The 23262-nt window shown below is 43.4% G+C and overlaps 3 protein-coding genes across 5 annotated transcripts in view; 2 read left to right on the top strand and 1 right to left on the bottom strand.

Annotated features, from left to right (window-relative positions):
* Nucleotides 1-5498, top strand: part of LOC131301666 (ADP-ribosylation factor GTPase-activating protein AGD2-like) — a 56691-nt gene extending 51193 nt beyond the window's left edge. For all 3 annotated transcript variants that reach the window (XM_058328042.1, XM_058328044.1, XM_058328043.1), the window contains 2 exons: nt 4157-4303; nt 4903-5498. In XM_058328042.1, coding sequence (XP_058184025.1) covers nt 4157-4268 — 112 coding nt within the window. In that variant the 3' untranslated portion in view covers nt 4269-4303; nt 4903-5498. The remainder of the gene's footprint in view (nt 1-4156; nt 4304-4902) is intronic.
* Nucleotides 5499-14688: 9190 nt separating this feature from the next.
* On the top strand, nt 14689-16233 carry LOC131299669 (uncharacterized). The gene is made up of 3 exons (XM_058325248.1): nt 14689-14760; nt 15495-15644; nt 15925-16233. The coding sequence occupies exons 1-3, from the start codon at nt 14689-14691 to the stop codon at nt 16231-16233; spliced, it is 531 nt and encodes a 176-aa protein (XP_058181231.1).
* Nucleotides 16234-20255: 4022 nt separating this feature from the next.
* Nucleotides 20256-21248, bottom strand: LOC131299670 (uncharacterized). The gene is made up of 2 exons (XM_058325249.1): nt 20552-21248; nt 20256-20497 (listed from the first exon to the last, which is right to left on the bottom strand). Exons 1-2 carry the CDS (start codon nt 21246-21248, stop codon nt 20256-20258), a joined length of 939 nt encoding a protein of 312 aa, XP_058181232.1.
* Nucleotides 21249-23262: the final 2014 nt, after the last annotated feature.

Raw genomic sequence — 23262 nt, forward strand, 5'->3', positions numbered from 1 at the left:
GATTCGTTGCAAAATTAGTAGGCCATTCACTTGGTCTGATACGCCTGTCCCCATCCACTCGTCCACAAATGTTCTGTTTTAACAGACATTGGTTCCACTCCAGACTTCTCCTTCTCCTTCTCCCCCTCACTTTGAAAAGGAAGTGACAATGACCCTTGATTCTGAGATGTAAACACCTTTTCCTCCCTTATCTCTTCCTGACTAACATGCTGCTCCCCCTGAAGAGATGGAGTAGAGGGAGAGTAAAAAGACTCGGTTTCCCAAAGGTGACATCCATTGAGACAAAAAACTTCCTAGAGTGAGGATCATAACATTTATAGCCCTTTTGGGTAGGAGAATACCCAACAAAAATACACTTATGGGCTTTATGACCCAACTTGCCACCAGAAGGGTGAGGAACATGAACAAAACATACACAACCAAAAACTCTCAAGGGAAGAGTTAGGACACAAGAACTGTTAGGGAGACACTCAATAGGAGTTTTGAAGTGGAAAAGCGATTTTGCCAAACCTTTTGGGTCAGATCATCTTGCTGAACTCGTATCTGCTTGCAGAGAGCAAGACCACATGACATGGGTGAAAGAGGTGCGGACTCTAAAAAATAGAGACCACCTTGTGCTTTACCACTGCCAATCACTTTGCCCGTGTCCAGTTTTTGAAAAACACAATGAGTAAGAAAAAAAGTCACTGAACAGTTTGCAGAACGAGTTAAGACTACTAACGGACAGAAGATTAGTGGCAAAGTTTGGAATATGTAGAATTGAAGAGAGGGAAATAGAGGGAGAATAGTGAACATAACCATTCTCTGCTATTTCAGAGAATGATCCATCTGCTATTCTGACCTTATCCTTGCCAGAACAAGTAGAGTAAGAATCAAACACAGAAGAACAACCTGTCATCTGAAGCACCTGAATCTATAATCCAAGGAATAACAGAAGATGCAGTAAATGCAGTTGCCCGAATACCTGTGTGAGCAAAATAGGATGAAGTAGGACCCGCTGTGGAGGTGGGAGCTATAATAGATGGAAAATCAGCCCGAGCCATTAGGCGCCTGAGAGCCTGAGAAAAACCACCAACAAGATCAAAAGATGTCTGAACCCCAGTACTGAACCCAGAATCAGACAAGATAGCAACTGTAGACTCTGAAACATGAGCCTGGGCCTGAGAACTCATGTGACCACGACCGCGACCACCACGTCCACCCCCTCGCCCATGAGAAGGACGACCATATAACTTTCAATTGAAATCCTTGGTGTGGCAATAATCACACTGGAGTGACTCACGATTAATAGGCCTACTACTAGCACCAAATTGTGACTTACCACTCTGTGGAACAAGCCCACCACTAGAACACCCTGAGAAATGGCAACTAAGGTAGAACGATCAGAAGTAGGAGTATGCACCATAGCACCCCTCCTACTCTCCTCCTGCTAAACAATGGCATAGGCCTCTCCCGAAGACGGAAATGGAACACGACCCAACACCTGCACTCTAATCGGATCATATTCCACATCAAGACCAGCAAGAATTTGAGATGGGGAGGAAGAGGAAGAGGCTCTGTTGGCTCTTTTTGCTAGAGTGTATGGTATGCAGGGAATAGGAGAAGGGGAGGATGAGATGCGTTGGAAATTGTCTAAATCTAGATGCTTTCAAGTGACATCTTTTTATCAAGCGTCAAGTGTTGGTGGGAATGTTTCTTTCCCTTGGAAAACGATTTGGTAGACAGTGGCGACGTTGACGGTGAGTTTTTTTGTTTGGTGCGCGGCTCAAGGCAAGATTCGTACTATCGATAATTTGATTCGGAGGCGGAGAATCATTGTTAACAGGTGTTGCATGTGTAAAAGGGATGTAGAGATAGTGGATCATCTTCTCATCCATTGCTCGGTAGCTTTGCCCGGTAGCTTGGGAACTTTGGTCTGTTGTGTTTTCTTGGTTTGGTTTAAAATGGGCCATGTCAAAGAATGTTATGGAACTCTTAATTGCTTGGAACGGGGCTAAAGTGAGCAAGAGAAGGAAGCTTGTATGGGCCATGATCTCTCTTTCTTTGATGTTGACTATTTGGCGTGAAAGGAATTCAAGATGCTTTGAAGGGATTGAAAAACCTTTGTTTAGAATCAAAAGCTTTGTGGTTAGTAGCTTGTATAGTTGGGGCAAGGGAGATTGTAATCCCGCTATTGATCAGTTTTTAGATTGGTTCGAGCTTTTTTTGTCAAGTAGGAGCGATGTATAGGGTCTTTTTGTGGTGGTGGCCTTTATGTATACGGGCAGCATTCCCTTAATGCCACGTTTCTAATATACTTACTTATCAAAAGAAGACCAGCAAGAAAGTCATAAACACGCTCTTTTTCTATCATCTTCAGCCAATTCGCAGCATCAACAGCACAAATGACCTAAAATCCCTGATAATAATAAAATTCCATGCTCCACTCAAGTCAACAAAGTACACAATGACGGATTGATGATTTTGTTCTAATGTATGGAGTCTCTTTCTCAACTCAAAATACTGTAGTCCAAATCGTATGTGGAGTATCAAGAAGCAGGAAAGTATGGCGAATATCAGCTCTCATAGAGTTAAACAGCTAGGTCATGACTAACGATTTCTGAGATTTCTAGAGTTCGACAGCCTCAACGGGTGGAGTAACTGGGCCCTCAATGAACTCTGACATTCCTTTGGCCTCAATAGCTAAAGTAAAAGTACGAGACCAACTCAAATAGTTGGCAACTTAGTACCATCCAACTTAATATGACAAATATCTAGAGGACAATTATCCAGAGTCCCTACACAACTCAACTTATCCTTTGTACTAGCGGAAGCCTTTTCTTTACTCTGACATTTCAACAGCCGAGCAGCAAGTCCAAATATACAATATCCAATCAACTCAGCACTAAATAGCCTCAAAAAAACAACACTAATCACAGCAACAAGTGGAACCCAGCTGAATTCAATCCTAAAAACGAGATCTGAATTGAATCCCTTACCACTGTATTGTCTGCCGAAATAGTGTTGAAAACAACAAAAAACGAGATCTGAAGGTCTGAGATGGGCCAAAACAGGCTGGGTCTTGCTTGAATAGAACAGAGACAGCAAACCGAGTACTTTCGAATGCCGAAATGGTTCAGATGATCTGACCCAGTCGATTTCAGAGGCAAACGGCAGAGGTAATCTCCAATTCAGTAGTCAACGGCGTCAGAAAAAGGTTGTTCTAGGGTTCGTCGCTGGTAATCTAGTTGATTGACAAGAAATATCAGAAATAGGGAGATTGGCTAGATGAAGCCTGACGTCGGTAGGAAACGACTGATGGAAGCAGTGTTCTAAATGGCGGCCTAGGCGGCGCCTAGGCGCTAGGTGGAGGGTTAGCATCACGACTACCCCCCTTGGCGTTTTGTTCGGCGGCCAGGGAGGCTAGGCAGACTTTGGCGGCAAAACGAAGTCAACGGTGTGGAGAGAGAGAGAGAGAGAGAGAGAGAGAGACTAGGCAAGAGAGAGAGATTAGAGAGACATACTTGACGACAATCGGCGACCGGCGATCGGCGTGAAGCAGGCGGGCGACAATGGTGGGTTTTCTCGATCCTCTCTGGATTTGGAAATTGATATGTATATAGTAGTATATATATATGTGTTATGATAAATTACACAGCAAGTCCTTTTAGTATATATTAATACCATCATATACACTAAAAGTATGAAAAAATATCAAAAAAGTACCAAAAAAAAAAAAGAAGAGGCCAAACTCCTTGGTGGCAGGTCGCCATCTGACTACCGCCGAGCGCCATTTAGAACACTAGATGGAAGGACGGTGATCAACGGAAGCCCTAGGTATGTCGACGCTCTGATACCATGTAAAATTAGGCGATGGAATTGAGATCCCAAAAGAGTAGGGTTGTTTTCTCATTACGTTTAGTTAAGAGTAAAGGAATAATTACACACTACACCCTTATCTACTAATCTATTTACATAAGAGATTAATTATATATTAATTGCGTACTACACCCGTAACTTAACATATTTGTTGGATTTTGGGCGGTCCATTGAAATTCCCTATCTCGATAGAGTTCTCCTTTATGAACGCTATGGTGCTTATCTGGTAAACCTACGGCTACATTAGTCCTCTCCATGTTTCACAATTTTATTATGCCCTAACATCGATAATATTCAGAGGCGCGCGTGCATCGATCAAAGATGGTGGGGGCCTAGTTGTGCTGGAAAGGGCTATGGAGATGGGAGCCATAACTGATGAGGAGCTTTTTGTTTTGCTTTCCGAGTCCTAGCAATAACTGATGGGAGCCATAACTGCTTTGAGTATGTAAGTCTATTTTGATCACTTAGTTCTGCTAATTTGTAGCCACTCTTTTAATTGATTGCTGTCATGCTGAATCTTGATGTTTCAACTTGATCTTCAGCTGAAGCAAAGCCTCTATTTTCTCATTTCTTTGTTATTTCTGTCTTACTATATTGAACAGAATAGATGACTTTGTGCTTGCTGCTTTTTATGATCGTTAATACTTATGTTAGGAGAAGGGTAATGTGGGAATGCTTAATGCAATCCAAGCAAAAGTATTTGAAGAAGAAAATCACTTTTTTGGAAAAGTTGGTCCGAAATGGTTAGTTACACAAAATGCATTCGTAATCTCATATCCTTGTCTTCCTTCCGTTGACAAATCCAGAACCCATAGCATGATTGGTCATATCTGTTGGTTTTGGACTCTCAAAAGTCGCACCTGAAACAAGAATAGTTGCTTCATTTAATGTTTTGGTGTGGTAGAACATTTCTTGATTTTCCATGCACGGATAGAATTCTTTCTTTTCCATAACGTCCTGTTCTTGTTTTCTAAATCGAATTCTTTCTTTTCCATAACGTCCCGTTCTTGTTTTCTAAATCTTCTAATCCGTTCTTCATTGCAGATTTCTCATTACATTTAGTATTACTGCTCCAGTCTTTTGATTGTGTGCTGCACATTGGATCAAAATCCAATGCATATCGACTCTCTATGCGAGAAAGGTTGCAAACTTTATATAGTGTACACGGACAATATTGGTTCTAATTTCTGTCTGTGTTGTTGAAATCTGGGAATGGAAAAGTCCAACTATACAAAAGCACACCGGGAATCTGCTCGCTGAGTGGTGAATTGTTTGATCTACCGTGCTGCTTATCTTGTGATTGTGTTATGTTGTAGTATATGTACTACATTGGGATATATTTGCATTAGTGTGGGAGAGCTTTTTGTCCTTGCAATGTCAACACGTAATAAGCATTTCAACGGACTCCAGATGAAGCTATTTAGAAGGATGTTTCTTTGAAGTCATTTGTTATCAGCTTGGTCAGATGTTACCACGCGGGGAATCTGCTCGCTGAGTGGTGAATTAGACTCTGCTTATCTTGTGATTGTGTTGTGTTGTATTGTATTATGTGCTACATCGGGATATATATGCATTAGTGTGGGAAAGCTTTTTGTCCTCGTCTACGTAATAAGCATTTCCATGGACTCTGGATGAAGCAATTTCGGAGGATGTCTTTGAAGTAATTTGTTATCAGCTTGGTCAGATGTCTTGATTTTCATGTTTTGTTATGCTTTTCTTGTTTGTTGCTTTTGCTTGTAACTTTAATGCTTAAACTTGTTGAACCTTTTTTCTAAGTAATATTGTACTCTCTATTTAAAAAAAAAAAAGGTTTTGCATGTGCATCCGTTTGGTTTAATGAAATTTTGAGAAAATTGAAACTACTTCCTGATAGAAAACAGAGAAACAGAGACGGAAAATACTGATGTTATTTTTGAATAAATTACAATGAGGTGAGTACACTTTTAAATAGAGTAAAGCTACACCTAAGAAAGGAAGATTACAATATTTGATTATGATATGATTACCCTATGATTATGCCATGATTTGATTACGATACATGTTCTAAAATAGCATATTACAAGAAGATACAGAATATACATTCAAAATACAGAATTTATATTCACACCCAGACCTTGCCCCCCCCCCCCAAACTCAAGGTGCCAGGGCAGAGAGCACCGAAAGTTTGTCAAGGAGAAAGTGGAAACGAGCAGTGGTATGAGTCTTCGTGAAGAAATCACCCAGTTGCAATGTGGAGGAGATGAAGGGTAAAACAATGGTGCCAGATTGGAGATGCTGGCGTATGAAATGAGAATCAATCTCAATGTGCTTCGTGCGCTCATGGAAGATCGAGTTGTGGGCAAGATGAATTGCACTCTTATTGTCGCAGTAAAGAGGCGTAGGGATAGTAACAAAGACCCCCATATCGGAAATAAGTCTGCGAAGCCAGACGATTTTTGAGGTAGCATGGGCCATGGCACAATATTCAGCTTCCGCGGTGGAGAGAGCAACAACAGATTGCTTTTTACTTTTTCAGGAAATAAGAGAATCACCTCGAAAAATATAGAGGCCAGAGGTAGATTTGCAGTCATTGAGATCTCCTATCTAGTCAGCATCAGCATAAACATGGAGGATTAAGCTTGATGTAGAAGAAATCAGAAGGCACTGATGAAAGGTACCACGAAAATAACAGAGAATACGTAAGAGGGCAGCCCAATGAATAGTGCGAGGAGCAGAGACAAATTGACTAATAATGTGAATTGCATAAGAAATATTTGGCTGAGTAACAGTAAGATAAACCAAGAAGCCTACCAATTCGCGATATTCCGTATGATTCTCAAAGGGGACACCATCAGAGGCAGAGAAATTGGCATGAAGTTCAAGGGGAGTATCAACAGTTTTCGTATCCGTGAGACGAGCACGGTGAAGAATATCAGTAACATACTTGGACTATCCCAAAAGATACCTCTGAGGAGAGGAACCAACTTTAATACTAAGGAAATAACATAGCGGGTCCAAGCCTTTCATTTCAAACTCACGGAAGAGATGACTTTTGATTTCAACAATAGCAACAGAATCAGAACTAGTGATGATCATGTCATCAACATAAAGTAAGAGAAGTACCAGGCCATGAGAGGTGCGACAGAGAAATAGAGCAGAGTCATGCATGCTTGGCGTGAAGCCAATCTGAAGAACAACATCTTGGAAGCGTGAATACTAGTAATGCTACGCGCACAGCAAATGTGCACAGATTTTGTGCACAGATTTTTTGTGGGGCCCACTACGGGTCCCACACAAATAATCCGAGCCGTTCATTAAATGTAAAATATTTTTTCAAGGGCCCCCACAAAAAATCAACTCAATCCGATACTCATAGATGCTTGATTCAGTCATTTAACTTTTCATTCGAATCTCAGGGTAATGAAAAGTTAAATGATTGAATCAAACAGTTATAGATATCGGATTAAGCTGATTTTTTGTGGGGGTTCTTGAAAAAATGTTTTACATTTAATGAACGGCTCGGATTATTTGTGTGGGACCCGTAATGGGCCCCACAAAAAATCTGTGCACATTTGCTATGCGTGTAGCATTACTCCGTGAATACCAAGCGCAAGGGGACTGTTTCAAGTGTGGGCAACGTGTCCTTTAAAAATTCCGATTTTCAAAGAGAGGGCCGGATCGAGGGAGTGCTAGCGGGACGAATGCTCAATTCAGAGTCGCCACTTTGGTTTGAAGGTCCGACACCTAAGGAACCGAACTTGAAACGTCTTATACGCTATTTGATTTGAAAAAGTGAAAGCACCAGCCCGTCATAACCATATCTGGGTTCGGGAGCCAAATTACGAGAGGGGAAGGATTTTAAGGCACCCTTCTCGCCTAATCCGGAGATCGGTCTTTACTTAGGCATTCTGTGAAAACAGGGAACAAGGACCAACTTGCATGCAATGATCTACATGCATGCAAGCAAACCTGCATGCGTCAAACCCAAACAAACGCACGTGTGTTGTCCTTTTAACTGTTCTGATTTTTATCCTTTTATAGGCTCTGGAATGACCAGTGCTCACCCAGAACCAAACCAAGCAGTTTATATGTGCATGGGGAACTATATAATTACAAACATAATGAAAAATAATTAAAATACACCCCATAAATAGTGTGGGGGAACAAAACAATAGCCAAAGGCCAAATTACCCATGCAAAGCCAACCGCTAGGGTCAGTTATCAACCTGCGCGTGCAGATCAAGGATAGGCACGCGCCTATTCTAACTGGACTTCCAGTAGTTGGTATTGCATTCTTGGGCTCTGAGACACATTCAGAAGCAACCTAGGAGTATTCCAAAGCAGCAAACATGCATATTGAATAACTACTAGCATTTTTAACATGTAAAACAGTAAACATGTTTTAACATGCATCAAAGTGTTCTATATGCTATTTAAAACGTAAAATACCAACACCCCTATGCCCATGCAGGTTTGTGCACGCAGCCAAGGATTGGTGCGCACGCTCAGGAGTCCTGTGCGCGTAGGTGTGAATGGCCACACAGTTCTTATAACCTTGCCAGCTTTTTGACCAGGACTAGCATAGATTACCAGCCTTGGCTCTGCCAGCCCCCCTCAGGAATCAAAACAAGACAACAATAATTGTTTATACCTTAGTTTGAGATTTGAAAATGTATTTGAACTTTGGTATTTGATGGTTGAATATAGATGTAAAGGGTGTTTGAGTAGTAATGAGGAATGTGAACTTGGATGTAAAAGAACTAGGGTTTGATTGTGATGATTTTTGCTTGACAATTGTTAAGCTTAGGGTTTGAGAATTTGTAACCCTTTACTTGGAAGAGTAAAGGGGTTTTTATAGGAGGAAGGGAAGGTGGCAGTGGGGCGGAAAAACTAGCCAACAAGACTGATTTGGGTTGCTTGGTGGCTAAGCCTCTCCCAAAAGGTGATGGGAGGCACCTCAAGTCTGCTGAAATATTGTTCAGGCGACTAAATCAGGGCTCTATGGTGTAATAGACCCTTGATGATGGCAAAATACGGCTGGCCAAAAGGTGATGGGACATGCTGTTGACCGGCGCGCGTGAGTCTCCGATTGACGCGCGCATGTCAAACGAACCACCATGCTAGTCAACGGTCAAAGTTTGACCTTTGACCAACACCTGGCAAGTTGACTGATGCGCGTAGGTTCTAGATTAACACATGCAGGTGAAACCTTCGGCTAGGGTTTATGGTTTAGGGTTTAAGGTTCAAAAGAGGTTCCAAACACTCAAAGTCCAAATCCTTTTCATACTCAAGACTGTTTTTTATCTGATTCATCATCGAGAAAACAAGAAACCGAAAAACAAAGTAAGTCAATTGAGAGACCCAGATTGGGGTGTCTACAGTAGTCCTTCTTTGACGGCATGTGGAGCACCATTGAGTTGGCACATGTAACGTCAAAGATTTCTAAACACCCATCGAGAGTCCGTCCATGAGAAATTAAATAGAAAATGCAAACATGTATATAAAAATACCATGCATCGAGAGACCAAAGACGGGTGGACCACCACAAGATCATTGGAAGAGAGTTTGAACTATGTTGGGGAAATAGATAATCCTGGATGAGTGGATCATCGTAAAATGCTGAAGTGGACTCTCCTGGGGAATAAAAGGTCTTGGACGGGCGGACCATCATTGATTGAGTTGGACGGATGGATCGTCGTTGATTGTAATTGTTGATTGAAATTGGACGGATGGATCGTCGTTGATTGTAATCGGACGGATGGATCGTCGTTGATTGTAATTGGACGGATGGATCGTCGTTGATTGTAATCATTGATTGAAATCGGAATCCCACGAGGATTAAAGTGAGTATGGACGGACCACTGCTGGGAAATAGGGCCTCGGATTGACTTCATTAACTCGGAACGACCCAAAGTCTTCAAAATAACCCAAATAAGAGTAGAAAACTGTTGGAAGGGAAACGAAGTTGATTGGGCCAGGCCACTGCACTGATTGGGCCTTAGGCCCAAACGGGCCCAAACAGACAGGCGCGCTTAGACTGCAGATGTGCTCGCTCGGGTATTGTTCTAGGGCGTAAGTCCAGATCAGGCCCAAACTCGATCCGCACTTGTTTTCTTCTATTTTATTCAACGAGAAGCCACAGAAACCAAAATACAGTCGGTTTTGAAATTTCAAAAACTTCTCTCAACCTCTCTCTCTCCCAAAACCAACTCACTCTTTCAATCCCCTTCCGAAATCAAAAAGCCCACACTCATACTTGATCATGGCGAACAAAAGAAGCGACGGCGGCAAAGGTGATGTGGTTGATCATCTGGGGGACAAGAGAGGACCTATGGAGGTCGATATAGCAGAGCAAACATCGACAGAGGAGGCCGTGGGTGCTGTGCAGCAGCGATAGGCAGTGGCGATAGTGCTGGAGATCAAGAACCAGAGGTCGAAGACGAACCATTTCGATGCTCGCCGATGGAGGAACCACTCTCGTCGCTAATAGCCGGGGCAGAAGGGCTCGTGGTTCAACCATTGGACCCAAGCATGGCCGTAGAGGGCATCGTGATCACTGGTAGAAGTTTTAGCGGCGCCGGTCGTGGTGGCGACGGTGGCAGTGGTATTGGCGACAATGTCGGGCTGAGTGGGTCCCCGCCGAAGGACACGGCGAAGGGCAAAGGCGTTGTGGTTGAGACAGAGGATACCATAAAGGTTTTCAATAGAATAGGCTGAGCTCCAACCGGCAGTGGGGTCTTCGGGGCACATGCCCATCTCTCAGAATGATTTTGTGGAGTTCGTAGATGAAGCCGTGCTTGATTGTTTGCTCCGGGATAATCCGGCTGTGGTTGCCACGGTCTTTACTACTCGAGAAGAGAGAGAGAGAGGGCCATTGCATTGGCCCAAGAGGAAGAGCGGTTGAGAGATGAGGCCGAGAGGGCCAGGGTAGAAAAGGAGGATATCTTAAGAGAGATGGAGGCTGCTGAGAGAGCACGGGCCGAGGCGGAGATGCCAAGACGAAAGTAGTGATAGTAGCAAAGGCAACAGCACGCGTACCATTTTCAATGACAGCGTACACGCCACCACGCCTCAGTTGTTCATTCCGTCTGGGCTGAAAGCTTACAAACCGCGGTGGACAGACTATGAAGCTAAGCTTGTTTTGAGAGATCCCACAGCACACATTTCAATGACCTAGACTGAGGTATATATGCCCGAACCCTGTTCTTTCTTTCATTTCATGCTTGAAAGTGCTTGAGTGGAACTGAATAGGCTACGATAGTCTTTTGAAATATATCGTATTCATGCATAACTTGAACCAACCATCTGTTGTTAGACTGAATTGATTACCTAGAACTTGAAAATGAATTCTTGTATGTTAATACAGTTCTCTGTTGCTTGTCTTTGTTCTTGAAACAGAAAAAAGCAAAGCAGCGGGACATCCGTGGCCATGGTGGGGTGAGTGACTCCCTTGCATTGTACGAGGGGTTGCCGGAGAGGGTGAGGTAGTTAGTAGACGAGGCAGGCTTCGGCTAGTTTGTATGGATCTTGATGCCGGTCAAGAATGACCATGTTGTCTTTGTTGCACTCGCAGAGAGGTGGAGGGATACTACCAACACTTTCCACTTGCCGCCGGGAGAGAGGATGGTAACGACTACAGACTTTGCGGCGATCACTAGGTTGCGCGTTAGAGGAGAGCCTATCCCGTTCGATACAGGCATACACAGAGACGAGGAGGCCATATAGTGGTTCCTGGGCGAGGTACCAAACCTTGATGATGAGATGATCAAGTATGAGTAGTTCAAGGAGTACCTGAAGAAGGACCTGATTACTGAGCAGGAGGTGGAGCAAATGGCAAGGGCATACTTGCTGTACCTATTTGGTGCTTCCTTGTACCCTAGCAGGCTCAGTAAGGTGCACTTGTCGTACTTGTCGGTGCTGAAGGACCTGAGGACAACCTCATACTTTGATGGGGGTGGAGCAACACTTGGCACGATCTACAACTTTCTGGGAGACGCGTCAAGGATCGGGCAAGCAGCAGCCGGCTACTAGAGAGTATGGGAGGTATGATTTCAAACTTGTAAAGTTCAAACTCAAAACATACTTGTACACTTTTGATGGCATAGCCTTATTGATTGTATAACCATATAATGTAACGCCCCGAATTTTGGGTACATTAAAGAAGACATTTTATTACAAAAACAAAGTGAGTCTGGCTCATTATTACATCATAACTCACATGAGAGTACTTTTATTACACAAGGGAAGGGAACTAAGGTTCCTAACTACAGCTCCGCCTGCTCCTCCATCTGAGCCAGCTTTTCAACTCCAAAGGCCTCTAAAGTGTACTGCTCACCTTGATCATCTACAAAGTCTGACACATTATACCAGCGTCGCCACCGATACAATATGTCAGGGTCACCAAAGGTAACACCATGAGCTACAAAGGCTTAATAGGATAAACCTTACCCACTAACCCTTAACTTACAAACAAGGTTAAAATAAAACATCAATTTCCACATGATACGTGTATACACAGCTACAAAAGACAATATCAATAACACATCCGCAATCGCTATATAACTATCGTTGGTGTCCAAGATTCTCCGAGTTTCTCCGACGCAACTCATCGTAGACCGTGTCTCCATTTTCATATACAAATCAACATTTCCTAAAATCCTTTGTTTAACACATCCAACCTCGGTTCCGCCGCGCCGGGTTCCCGAGTATCCTCACAATGGTTCCGCTGCGCCAGGTTCCCATTGGCACACAATTGCATTGGCTCCGTACTGCGGATAACCAAGCCACACACCCAACCCCGGTTCCGCCGCGCCGGTCTCCCGAGTATCCTCACAATAGTTCCGCCGCGCCAGGTTCCCATTGGCACACACACACACACAACTCACATAATGCCACCAAAACCGGTCATTATGTAGTTTCAAAATATTTCCTTCCTTGGAATACATTCCCTTTCATTAATCACACCCTATTTGTCATGTTTCTACTTTCTCGGTTCTCGTGTCTCGTTTACATGCAAAGACTTCGCGGTAGAACAAAAGTAAGCAGGAATCATTCTAACAAGATCATCCAATTCTATATTATTCCACAAGCAAAACAAACAATTCATGTATACAACCTCAACTCGAATACTTCGATTCAAATAGTAAAGTTTTAACTTTCGAAAACAGTTCTTTCTTAGAGATCAAAACAACATACATTATACTTGAGACGGAAAGTAAATAGGAATAACCTACTTTATACTTGGGGTGGACGATAAGGAGATCCTACCTTACTTTTTGGCGGTAGTCGGCTACGGAAGGTTAGTCAGTGGTCGGACGGAGTAACTTCCTACGGTATGCCTTCGGGAGATTTGAAAGAGAATGGTTTCTCTCGAAACTTCTTCTTGACTAACACTACTCTACTTTATGGATCGAAGGGTGGTCGAGTGGCGGCTTTGGATGAATTTCTTGAAGAACACAAGAAAAACTCAAGAACAAGAAAGAACTAAGCAAGAACAAAGAAAGAACAAGATTTTTCTAGAGAGAGAAGTTGCTAGGTGAAGGTGTGAGTTGAATGAGAAACATGGGGTGCTATTTATAGCCAAAATCTTGGGCTCTCCCTCCCCTCTCATGGCCGGCCCTCTCCCTCTCCAAATCCTCCATGGATTTGCTCCATTAAGTTGTCAAATCAAACCTTTCAATCAAGTCATAGCCTTCTCTCTAATCTTAGGCCAAATCTTAGGTGTAAGGCTATGAAATCAAATAAGATCTTTAGCCTTTCTAGGTGAATCTAGGTAATTATAACCTAGCTAGGCAAGGCTAGGGTGTACTTTGGAAGCTAGGAAGAGACTAAAATGGGTTGGCATTAGGCAAAATAGACTTAGGCCTATTTAGGTAGCTTGTACAACTACACAACACATCACACATCACTCTCTCTCTCTCTCCCACGGCCTCTCTCTCTCTCTTTCTCTTGCTAGTACACTTATGCACATATATATATGTATACATATGTACTTATGGTACTATATATAAGTTAATAAATCCTAAGGACAAAGATTAATCAATAGGCACATGTTTTTATTAAACTATAATATTAAAGTACAAAAGAATCTCAAGGTACAAGTTAAATCTTCTAGTCTTTCAAGTACAAGTCAATCAAAGGAATGACTAATGACATTAACCAAAGGATAAAAGAAGTACAAGTACTTTTTATCTTTAAAATAAGATTTTGAAAAGATTACATGTACTTTTAGTCAAATATTATAATGAAAAGCTTATTGTCCAATGGACAAAAATTACCCTAACCATTATGGACCAATAGATAAAGAATAAAGTAAGTTTGATGAGAAAGTTTGAAGTGACAAGGTTGGCTTCTAGGAAACAAGGTACAAGATTCCCTTATTATGACAAGTCAAATCAACTTTATTGGAAGATTCCCTAGTCACATCGGTACTTTATTGGTCAAAGACTCTATTACCCAAGGGTCACTAACTTCCCTAACGGTTATTACCCAATGGGTAAAGGAACCAAGGAACTAGGTAGTTGGTTTCTAACTAATCGGTTTAGAATCTAGTTCTATGTGCTCGGGAAACTACTTAGCCAACTGTTAAAATTTAGGGACGAAAATCTAATTATCACGAAATATCAGAAATATAGAAGGAATATAAAAAGTAAAAAAAATAAAATTCAAATATTTAACGAAATTTTTATTGACCAAAATTCAGGGGCGTTACATATAATCTGTGATTGGTGCCTTGAATGTTTGAAAATCGTGCAACTTTGGGCCTACGAGATTCTAAACCTGTGCCGTCCATGAACCAGGTGTCCAGACTTGAGGATTTTTCCCTGCGCGCATGTTTGGAGCAAGGACAATATGAGAGAAAAGAAAGGGAGATGGGATCTCAACGGCTTCCGGATATACTTGGACGAACTCCGAGCCTTGCAGGTATAACACAAAACCCCACTAGTAGATCATACATCCTTGTATTGCTTTAATGCTGTTGCTGATTGATACTTGCACGGTTTGCTTGTCTTGATTGTTGGTCACATGGAATCCCTGGAGTAGAATAGAGCCAGAGCCGGAGAACTTGGTCAGGAGTAGAGCCATTACAGCTAGTCGAGTGTTGCTGGAGTCGGCTTTTGGTTGGCAGTGGTACTTGGGTGACCGAGTGACACAACAGTCGCTTGGTTTGCTTGAGTTCTAGGTGCCAAGGCCGCTTCCACCCCGTGCTTCACATCCAGGCGAGTACACGCGGGCCGAGTTGGAGGAGTTCACAAGATCGGCCACGGATCTGACATGCTTCTTGCGACCTGAGCGGGACTACGCCGCTTATCAGAGAGAGTACTTGGCGGTGCCACTCGGAGTTAGGGCCTACAGAGATATTCAGAGCTAGGCCCGGGGAGCTGCTGAGTAGAGGAAGGTAGCCACAGAGAGACAGAGGGGAGTTGAGACCTGGGTCAGACGGGGACTCAGGGGTCTGATGGTGGGTGGAGCATCCGAGTTGTCGTGGAAGTTGGGGGTGATTGACGCCTAGAGAAAGGCAGCAGAGGTCCATTTCACACCGGCTAGGACAGAGCCTGCACCTGTGACTGTTCCGGTTTGACTTAGCTTCAATTCACGCCTTTCAATAAACTTGGATTGTTGTTGAACTGCTTGATAATGTCACATTATATTTGCAGGTGCCAATTGAGTGGGCTAATGAGGCCGTTCACCTAATGCTCGCAATGGAGAGAGTGATCAGAAGGTTGGTGAGCGGCCTACTTGCGGAGTTACACTATCTAGCTCCAGCTCCACCCCCAGTTCAGCCACCAGTTGTTCAGAGGTCTCAGGTATACATTCCAGAAAATAATACACTTCTGCTTTACTTGTAATATGCACTTGCTTCCGATACATAATACACTTGATAGCCCTTGCTTTTGATAGTTGATAAACTGTACTTGCTTTCAACATTTTGATATATACTATATGCACAGTGTATACTAATGTTTAAATGAATTTACAACGCAAGCAAAGAGCAAGGCGGCTACTAGGAGAAAGAGCGTGCGGCCTCCTCGGAAGAAGACAACAACGACGAGCTCATCTACAACTCTGGCCAGCTCTCAGAGATAGTTGAGTGTCAGGCAACCAATAGTCACAGACTATCGGAAAGCCCAAGAGGGTCTGGCCCAAGCAGAGGCGAAATACCAGATGAAACTGCGCGAGAAGCCATCTCAGGTGGAGCCGGTTCACAAGAAGAGGCAACACAAGGTGCCTGAGATCTCTGAGGAAGAGGAAGAAGAAGAAGAGGACGAGGAACGCTCATCCACTAGCAGCGGCTACGACGACTCCACCGATGATCCTGGATATAAGAGGGATCAAAGAGAGGAGGAAGATGACGATGAGGAGGACAACGACGATGCCGAGTGGTTTGATGACTGAGGGCTACCGTTGAGCCTCATTTACTTTAATGCAATTTGCTTTTGATTTGGGCCTGCGTGCCCACGTAGATAGGTAGTAGTGGGTCGTCGTGCCCTAGTTGACAGTAGCATAGGGCATGCGTGCCCTTTTTGACTTGTGGGCGAATGTGCCCTGGTAAACATGATCTTTTTTTAATTGGCCGAAGTGCCCCACGTACATGATATTCCACCGTATGACATGGATATAGATTATTAGCTATAAAAGTTGCATTTTCTAGTTTACTCGTCAAAGAAAATTGATAAAAGAAATCATAAACCCAACCTCTAATACCTTACTTGCATTGATTGATGTGAACTGAGTCGACACACAGACACACGCATATGTAGAGACACTATTAGCTCGAAAAAGAAAGGAAGACGAATCCCCGGATACAACATGTACCCTTGGACACGGGAAAAGTAATGAAATTTTGGGCATTAATAGGCCAAAACTCAAAACATATCATTAAGGGTGAAACTGACACTTGCGCAAGGCCAAATAGGTGCGTAATGACCTGTACGAACTGACAAAACCAAGAAACATCCTGATATAAGGAAAAAAGTGAAAAATGCTAAAAATATCGCAAAATGGACATAAGACGCAAAAGACGACTCGAATATGTCCTGGATTGAAACCGACACCCCCACACAGTCACATTAGGTCCATATGACGTGTATGGTATAGCAGAACTTGGCAAAACCCTCTAAAATAGATTTTGAGCCTTCGAAACCTCAATTTGAACTTGAAATGGGCCACCGGAGGTCCAAAATCCTCATTCAGCACAACATTTTGAATCCGATGCTTGGACACGGTCACATATGCCCATGGTGACTTACTTGAACCATCAAAAGTGGAAAAGAACCTCTGGAACCAAAAATGACATGATGGAGGCAGTAGCATCCTGTTACTGTCAACTGGTATATTACAGATGCACGCTCGTATCTGAGATCGAATGCGCAGGTGACGTCACACGCTCGTGAATCCATGATCGGTGCGTGCAGGTAAGACCCTACTTAGGTGCCTTTGTTTGACCACACCTTCTTTTTGAGATGTAATAAGCCTTGTCCTTATCCTCAGTCGTCCTGAACACCCTTTTGGACAGACTATAGGTGTACCCTTGTATTGAAGCGATTATGCCACCTTTGCTTTTGAATTTTTACCTTGGAACACAAAATAAGGTTGATATTTCCATGTGTTTTGGCTATAAAAGGGAATGGTTCACTGTAAAAATAAACTACACCTCTAAAAGCCAAAGCCTTCTTAACGTCCATAATGGCGAACAATCTACCAACCTTGATCAGTCCATGGTTAGAAACTTTCGTTCAGGAGACTAGCTATCTTTTCGGTCCCACAGCCTGGCCGCTTTTCGTTTCCTTCGAAACGTGAGGCTTTGCCATGAAATCTTGAGAGCAGCCTTACGGTTCTGGGATCCTGATGTTCACGTGTTCAGATTTGGAGATAATGAGCTATGTCCCACGGTGGAGGAATTTCAAGCGTACCTCCAGAGTTTTGCCTTACATGTACTCGTAGTTCCGCCGTATCGACAGAGCATGTCCAAGTTGCTGAAGTCCTGTCTCAATATTTCCCGAGGGGCAGTAGAGAGTTTGCTATGCAGTGGTCAGCTCAATATCATGCGACTAATGGAATGGTACGGTACGGAAGGTAACACAAAGGATACTGCCGTGCAGGCCCGACGTTGGTTTGCCTTGGCGATCTGTGTGCTCGCCGCTTATTTGCTGGTGTCCCCTGATAGACAAATTAGTCCATTGCTAGTGAATGTCGCTGCTCAATTGGAAACTCGAAGGAATGTGGTGCCAATGGTTCTTGCGGAGACGCTAATGGGTTTGGACTTGGTTTATACCGCCCAAATCGACACGTTCAGCCGTAGCTCGTTACTACTTCAGGTAAACCCTCACTCAGCTCACCTTTTTTTGGTTTTCACACATTCTCTTTTTACCTCAACACTCAACGAAGGCTTTATATGGAGCTTCTCACTTGTTTTTCCACTCAAGTTTTTTATGGCTCCTTACTTGTTAGGTCATGTAGCTATGGCTATCAGACAAACTTGGACTGCTTGTGGCTCCTGAGCAAAGCCGGAACATGCTGCCAGGCCGAATCCACCAAAGGGGAATGATATACCCAGAAGCATCCATGAATGGATGGTACGCATTCATGACCGAGATGTCACCAAACGAGATAGTCTGGAGGTGTGACTAGCTAAACCATCTGGATATGGCTACCAATTCTACCGGCCTCGAGAGAATGGTGATTGCTGGGCTGACCAGTTTCACGTTCACCATTCCAGGGCGTATCCTTTGCCAGCTAGGCATAAGTTAAGGGCTGCATAAAGTTGGGGTCGAAAACTTTCACATTCCTGTGCTCAACGCTCAAAACCTCCTCGGGTACGAACACAACTAGGGTTCAAGGCAACTCGGAGGAGCTGATCCAGATTTCAGCACGGAGTTTCAACGTCATTACAAAGCCTGTCTAAGAAAAGAAATTGAAGAAAGGCAAAACATAGATTGACTCCTGATAGACTGTGATGACCTAGAATAAACTGTGAGCCCGCTGGGGCCTCTAGCATTTTATTCTATTTTTATGCTTAACTATTTTAAGAATTTGCTCAGCAGTGTAATAGAAGTAGTAGTTTTGCAATAAAATTGAAAAATGAAGGGTTTTCTCCCTTTTTGATTCAAATGTTGAACACCACCTTGCTTCGACCATAGAGATACACCCCAAAACAGCAAACCATGGATCAATTTAATTGATTGTAACCGAACCTCACAGAGAGGTTGCCTACGTATCCCTTTTCAAGGAATCAAGTTGCACGTAGTTCAGGCTAAGGTTCACTCGAGTATTTTACCTCTCCTTTTGTGCTCTAAATTTTTCCTAGAACTGCCTCTTATGGTTTTCGGTCTAGCAAGCTTTTGATTATTGTGTACTTATTTTTTCCTAGACCGCCTCCTTAGGTTTTCGGTCTAGCAGGCTTGCTCTAAATTTTGCTTGGAACCACCCACCCTTGTGGTTTTTGGCTCAATTAGCTTCTCTCAATGATAGTAACATTTAAGTTGATCCAGGTTAACCAGGGTGGCGAATTCATTGCCGTCGAGGTCTTATGAGCTGAGCCACTCCCCCAGAGAGGATGGTCTTGATGATGTAAGACTTGGAACGCTTTGGTCGAAATTTGCCACGAGGATCGAATACAGGTGCCCGGATTTCCTTCGTAACCATATCCCCCTCAACCAAGTTGCGAGGCTTCACCTTCTTGTAGAACGCATGGGCGATCCTTTGTTGATACCCTTGAACATGATACAAGGCGCATAACCTTCTCTCACCAAAAGCATCAGTTTGACGAACCTCCAACTGAGCCACTCAGATTCCGTGAGTCCACATTCTGCCATGACCCTTAAAGATGGTACCTCAAACTCAATGGGGATTACTATTTCCATCCCGTAAACTAGGGAGAAGGGTGTTGCCCCTGTTGATGTTCGAATTGATGTTCGATACCCCTAAAGCACTAGAGGTAGTTGCTCATGCTAGTCACTGGCAGACTCAGCAGACTTCTTGATGATCATTTCGACATTCTTGTTCGTGGCCTCAACTGCTCCATTTGTTTATGGATGATAGACCGTTGAATGATGGATTTGAATCTTGAACTCATCAAAGAGTTCCAAAACCCTGCCTTTGAAATGACTTTCATTATCTGATACAAATGCTTGTGGGACACCGTATCGATAGATAATATTCTTTCTGATAAAATGAGCAATTTGAACCGCAGTTAGGGTTTTGTAAGATTCAACTTCCATCCACTTGGTGAAGTAATCTATCGCCACTAGAATGAACCTGTGGCCGTTTGAAGCAGAAGGTCTAATCATGACGATAACATCGATGCCCCACACGGAGAAAGGCCAAGGTGAAGTCATGCCAAACAAATTGGATGGAGGAATATGCATAAGATTGGCGTGGATCTGGCACTTGTGACAGTGACGCACGTAATCCACACACTATGCTTCCATGATAGACCAAAAGTATCCTTGTCGTAGGATCTTCCTAGCGAGCATGACACTACTCATGTGAGGGCCACAGACTCCTTCATGAATCTCCTCCATTATCCTTGTCATCTTAGCGCCGTTGACAGACAACTTGTGCATTCCACAGTGAGACCTCCTGTACAGCTTTCCTCCACAAATGATGTATTGGGCCGCCAACCTTCGTAACGCAGTTTGAGCCTTTTTAGTGGCCTTAGCTGAATACACCCCACTCTCAACAAAGTTCCATATGTCATGGTACCAGGGTAGGCCATCATCAACATCATCAATGGCATTTACATACTGATAAGCGGGAAAGTTCCTCTGTTCAATTAGGATAGGGCAGAGCTTAACACCCAAAGGAAGTTCGACCATGGAAGCCAAAGTTGCTAAAGCATCGGCGAATTGGTTCTTCAACCGAGGGATATGAGTGAAGGTCACCTTGTTGAAATGAGGAATTAGATCTTCCAAATCCTGATGATAAGGTTTCAGCTTCTCCTCACGGACTTTCCAGTTCCCGTTGGCTTGAGAGACTACAAGATTGGAATCTCCAATAACCTCGAGCTTTTCGACACCAAGTGTAAGAGCAGCCTCCATGCCAACAATGCAAGCCTCATACTCAGCTTGGTTGTTTGTAACATCAAAATTGAGTTTGATTGCAAGCAAAATATGAGAGCCATCAGGTGTAATTAGCAATACCCCGATCCTAAATCCTTTCTGGTTGGCTGCTCCGTCAAAGTAGAGAGTCCAAACATCTTCAACAATTGTCATCACTTCTTCATCTGGAAACACAAAATCAGAGTCCTCTGGTCCATCAACAGGGTGATCGGCCAAAAATTCTGCAATCGTACGTCCTTTGACCGATTTCCTTGTGACATACTCAAGATCGAACTCCGCCAGCAAAAGCAACCAGCGAGCTAACTTACCGGTGAGTGCAGGCTTCTCAAACAGATACTTAAGAGGATCCATTCAAGAAATCATCTTCACTGGATAAGCCAACATGTAGTGCCTCAGCTTTTTGGAGGCCCATACGAGAGCCTAACACTTCTTTTTCAAAGGAGTGTAGCGCTCTTCACATCCAACCATTTTCTTGCTCAGGTAATAAATGGCTTTCTCCACTTCTTGAGCTAGCAAGCATCCCATGGCTGACGGGGTTACAGATAGATAGAGAATCAAAGGCTTCCTTGGTATTGATGGCATCAAAACTGGTGGGTTCTGCAAATACTCCTAAATAGAAAGGAAAGCAGCCTGACACTTATCTGTCCATGTGAATGAGACGTCCTTCTTGAGTAGATGAAACATCAGCTCGCAAGTTGACTGCGATGAATCTGCTGATGAACTGCACCTTCCCTAAAAACCTTTGCACTCCCTTTTCAGACTCTAGCAGCTTCATCTCGAAAACAACCTTGATTTTTGACAGATCAACCTCAATTTCTCTAGAGGTGATCATGAAGCCAAGCATTTTGCCTGTTGTGACTCCGAATGTGCATATTTCTATGGATTGAGGCGGATCCGAAACTTGCCTAGTCGTTCAAAGAACTTCCTAAGTACAGGAATATGGCCTTCTCGAGTTTTTGACTTGGCAATCATATCATCCACGTAGACTTCAACTTCTTTGTGGATCATGTCATGCAAGATGGTCGTAGCCTGCTGATAGGTAGGTCTGGCATTCTTCAAACCAAACGGCATGACCAAATAGCAGTACGTTCCCCACTCAGTGATGAAGGTCATTTTCTCACGATCCTTCGGTGCCATGAGAATCTGATTGTAACCTGAGAATCCATCCATGAATGAGAGCATAGCATGTCCTGCCATATTATCCACAAGCACATCGATATGAGGCAATGGAAAATCATCTTTGGGGCTTGCTTTGTTGAAATCCCTGAAATCAATGCATACTCAAATTTGTCCATTCTTTTTAGGAACATGCACGATGTTGGCTACCCAAGTGGGGTATTGAGAAACCATGAGAAAACCAGCGTCAATCTACTTGGTGACCTCGTCCTTGATCTTCTGCACCCAATCCGGCCTCATCCGCCTCAGCTTCTGTTTCACAGGTTTAGCATCCGACAACAGGGGGATTCAATCCTCCACTATCTCGGGGTTGATCCGGGCATGTCGTGATGAGACCATGTGAAGATATCACTGAACTCCATGAGTAGCTCTTTGAAACCACAATGCTCCTCCGGGGATAAAGTGGAGCCCACTTGAACCATTTGGGGATATCCCCTTATCTTTCAAGTTGATAGAAACTACTTCTTTTAATGGCTGAGCATGCCTTTCATCTTCCCTCTCGATGAGGGCACGGATTTCCTTAGGAATATCCCCATCGAAATCTATCCCTTCATCGTTAGGGTCAACACAGTTTATGTATAAATCAGTGAAGTAGTCAGAAGTAGACTCTTTCATTTCACAAAACCCTTAGGGTTGCCAAGTATAGCAGAATCAAACTCGAAGTAAAAGCTATGACGTGGAGGGCCAAGAGGCACAATCTCTGACTCAAAGCTAGAACTAGACTCAGACGACTCAAGAGACTCTATGTCAGACTCAGACTCAGATGTGTCATCAATTCAAGTAAGGCGTGGTTTGAAAATGCAAATTTCAGTTAATCACCCTCAATCCGAAGCAATCAAAGCAACTAAGGGATCAAGGTGGTGAGGCCCAGGGGCCTATGGTTTGGTTTATTTCATGCCTTTGCACATTAACCGTAGCATTTTAATTTTTTGTTAATTATTTAGTCTGGTGTGAGGAAGAACATCGATTGGGGAATCAATCCTTCGACCGATACATCGATCCTTCGGCTGATACATCGATCCAGTGGGATCCCTCAGCCATGACATCCATTCACCGGCTGAGGGATCTATTTCCTGGGATAGTCTATCCTTCTTATCTATTTTTATGCATGCTTTCATTACCGTTCTGGCTCACCTTATCATTGTTAAAGGCTAAATAACTAGATTATGTGTTTAGAATTAAATAAAGC

Source organism: Rhododendron vialii, chromosome 9a, assembly GCF_030253575.1.
Source record: "Rhododendron vialii isolate Sample 1 chromosome 9a, ASM3025357v1".
NCBI classification, from domain to species: Eukaryota; Viridiplantae; Streptophyta; class Magnoliopsida; order Ericales; family Ericaceae; genus Rhododendron; species Rhododendron vialii.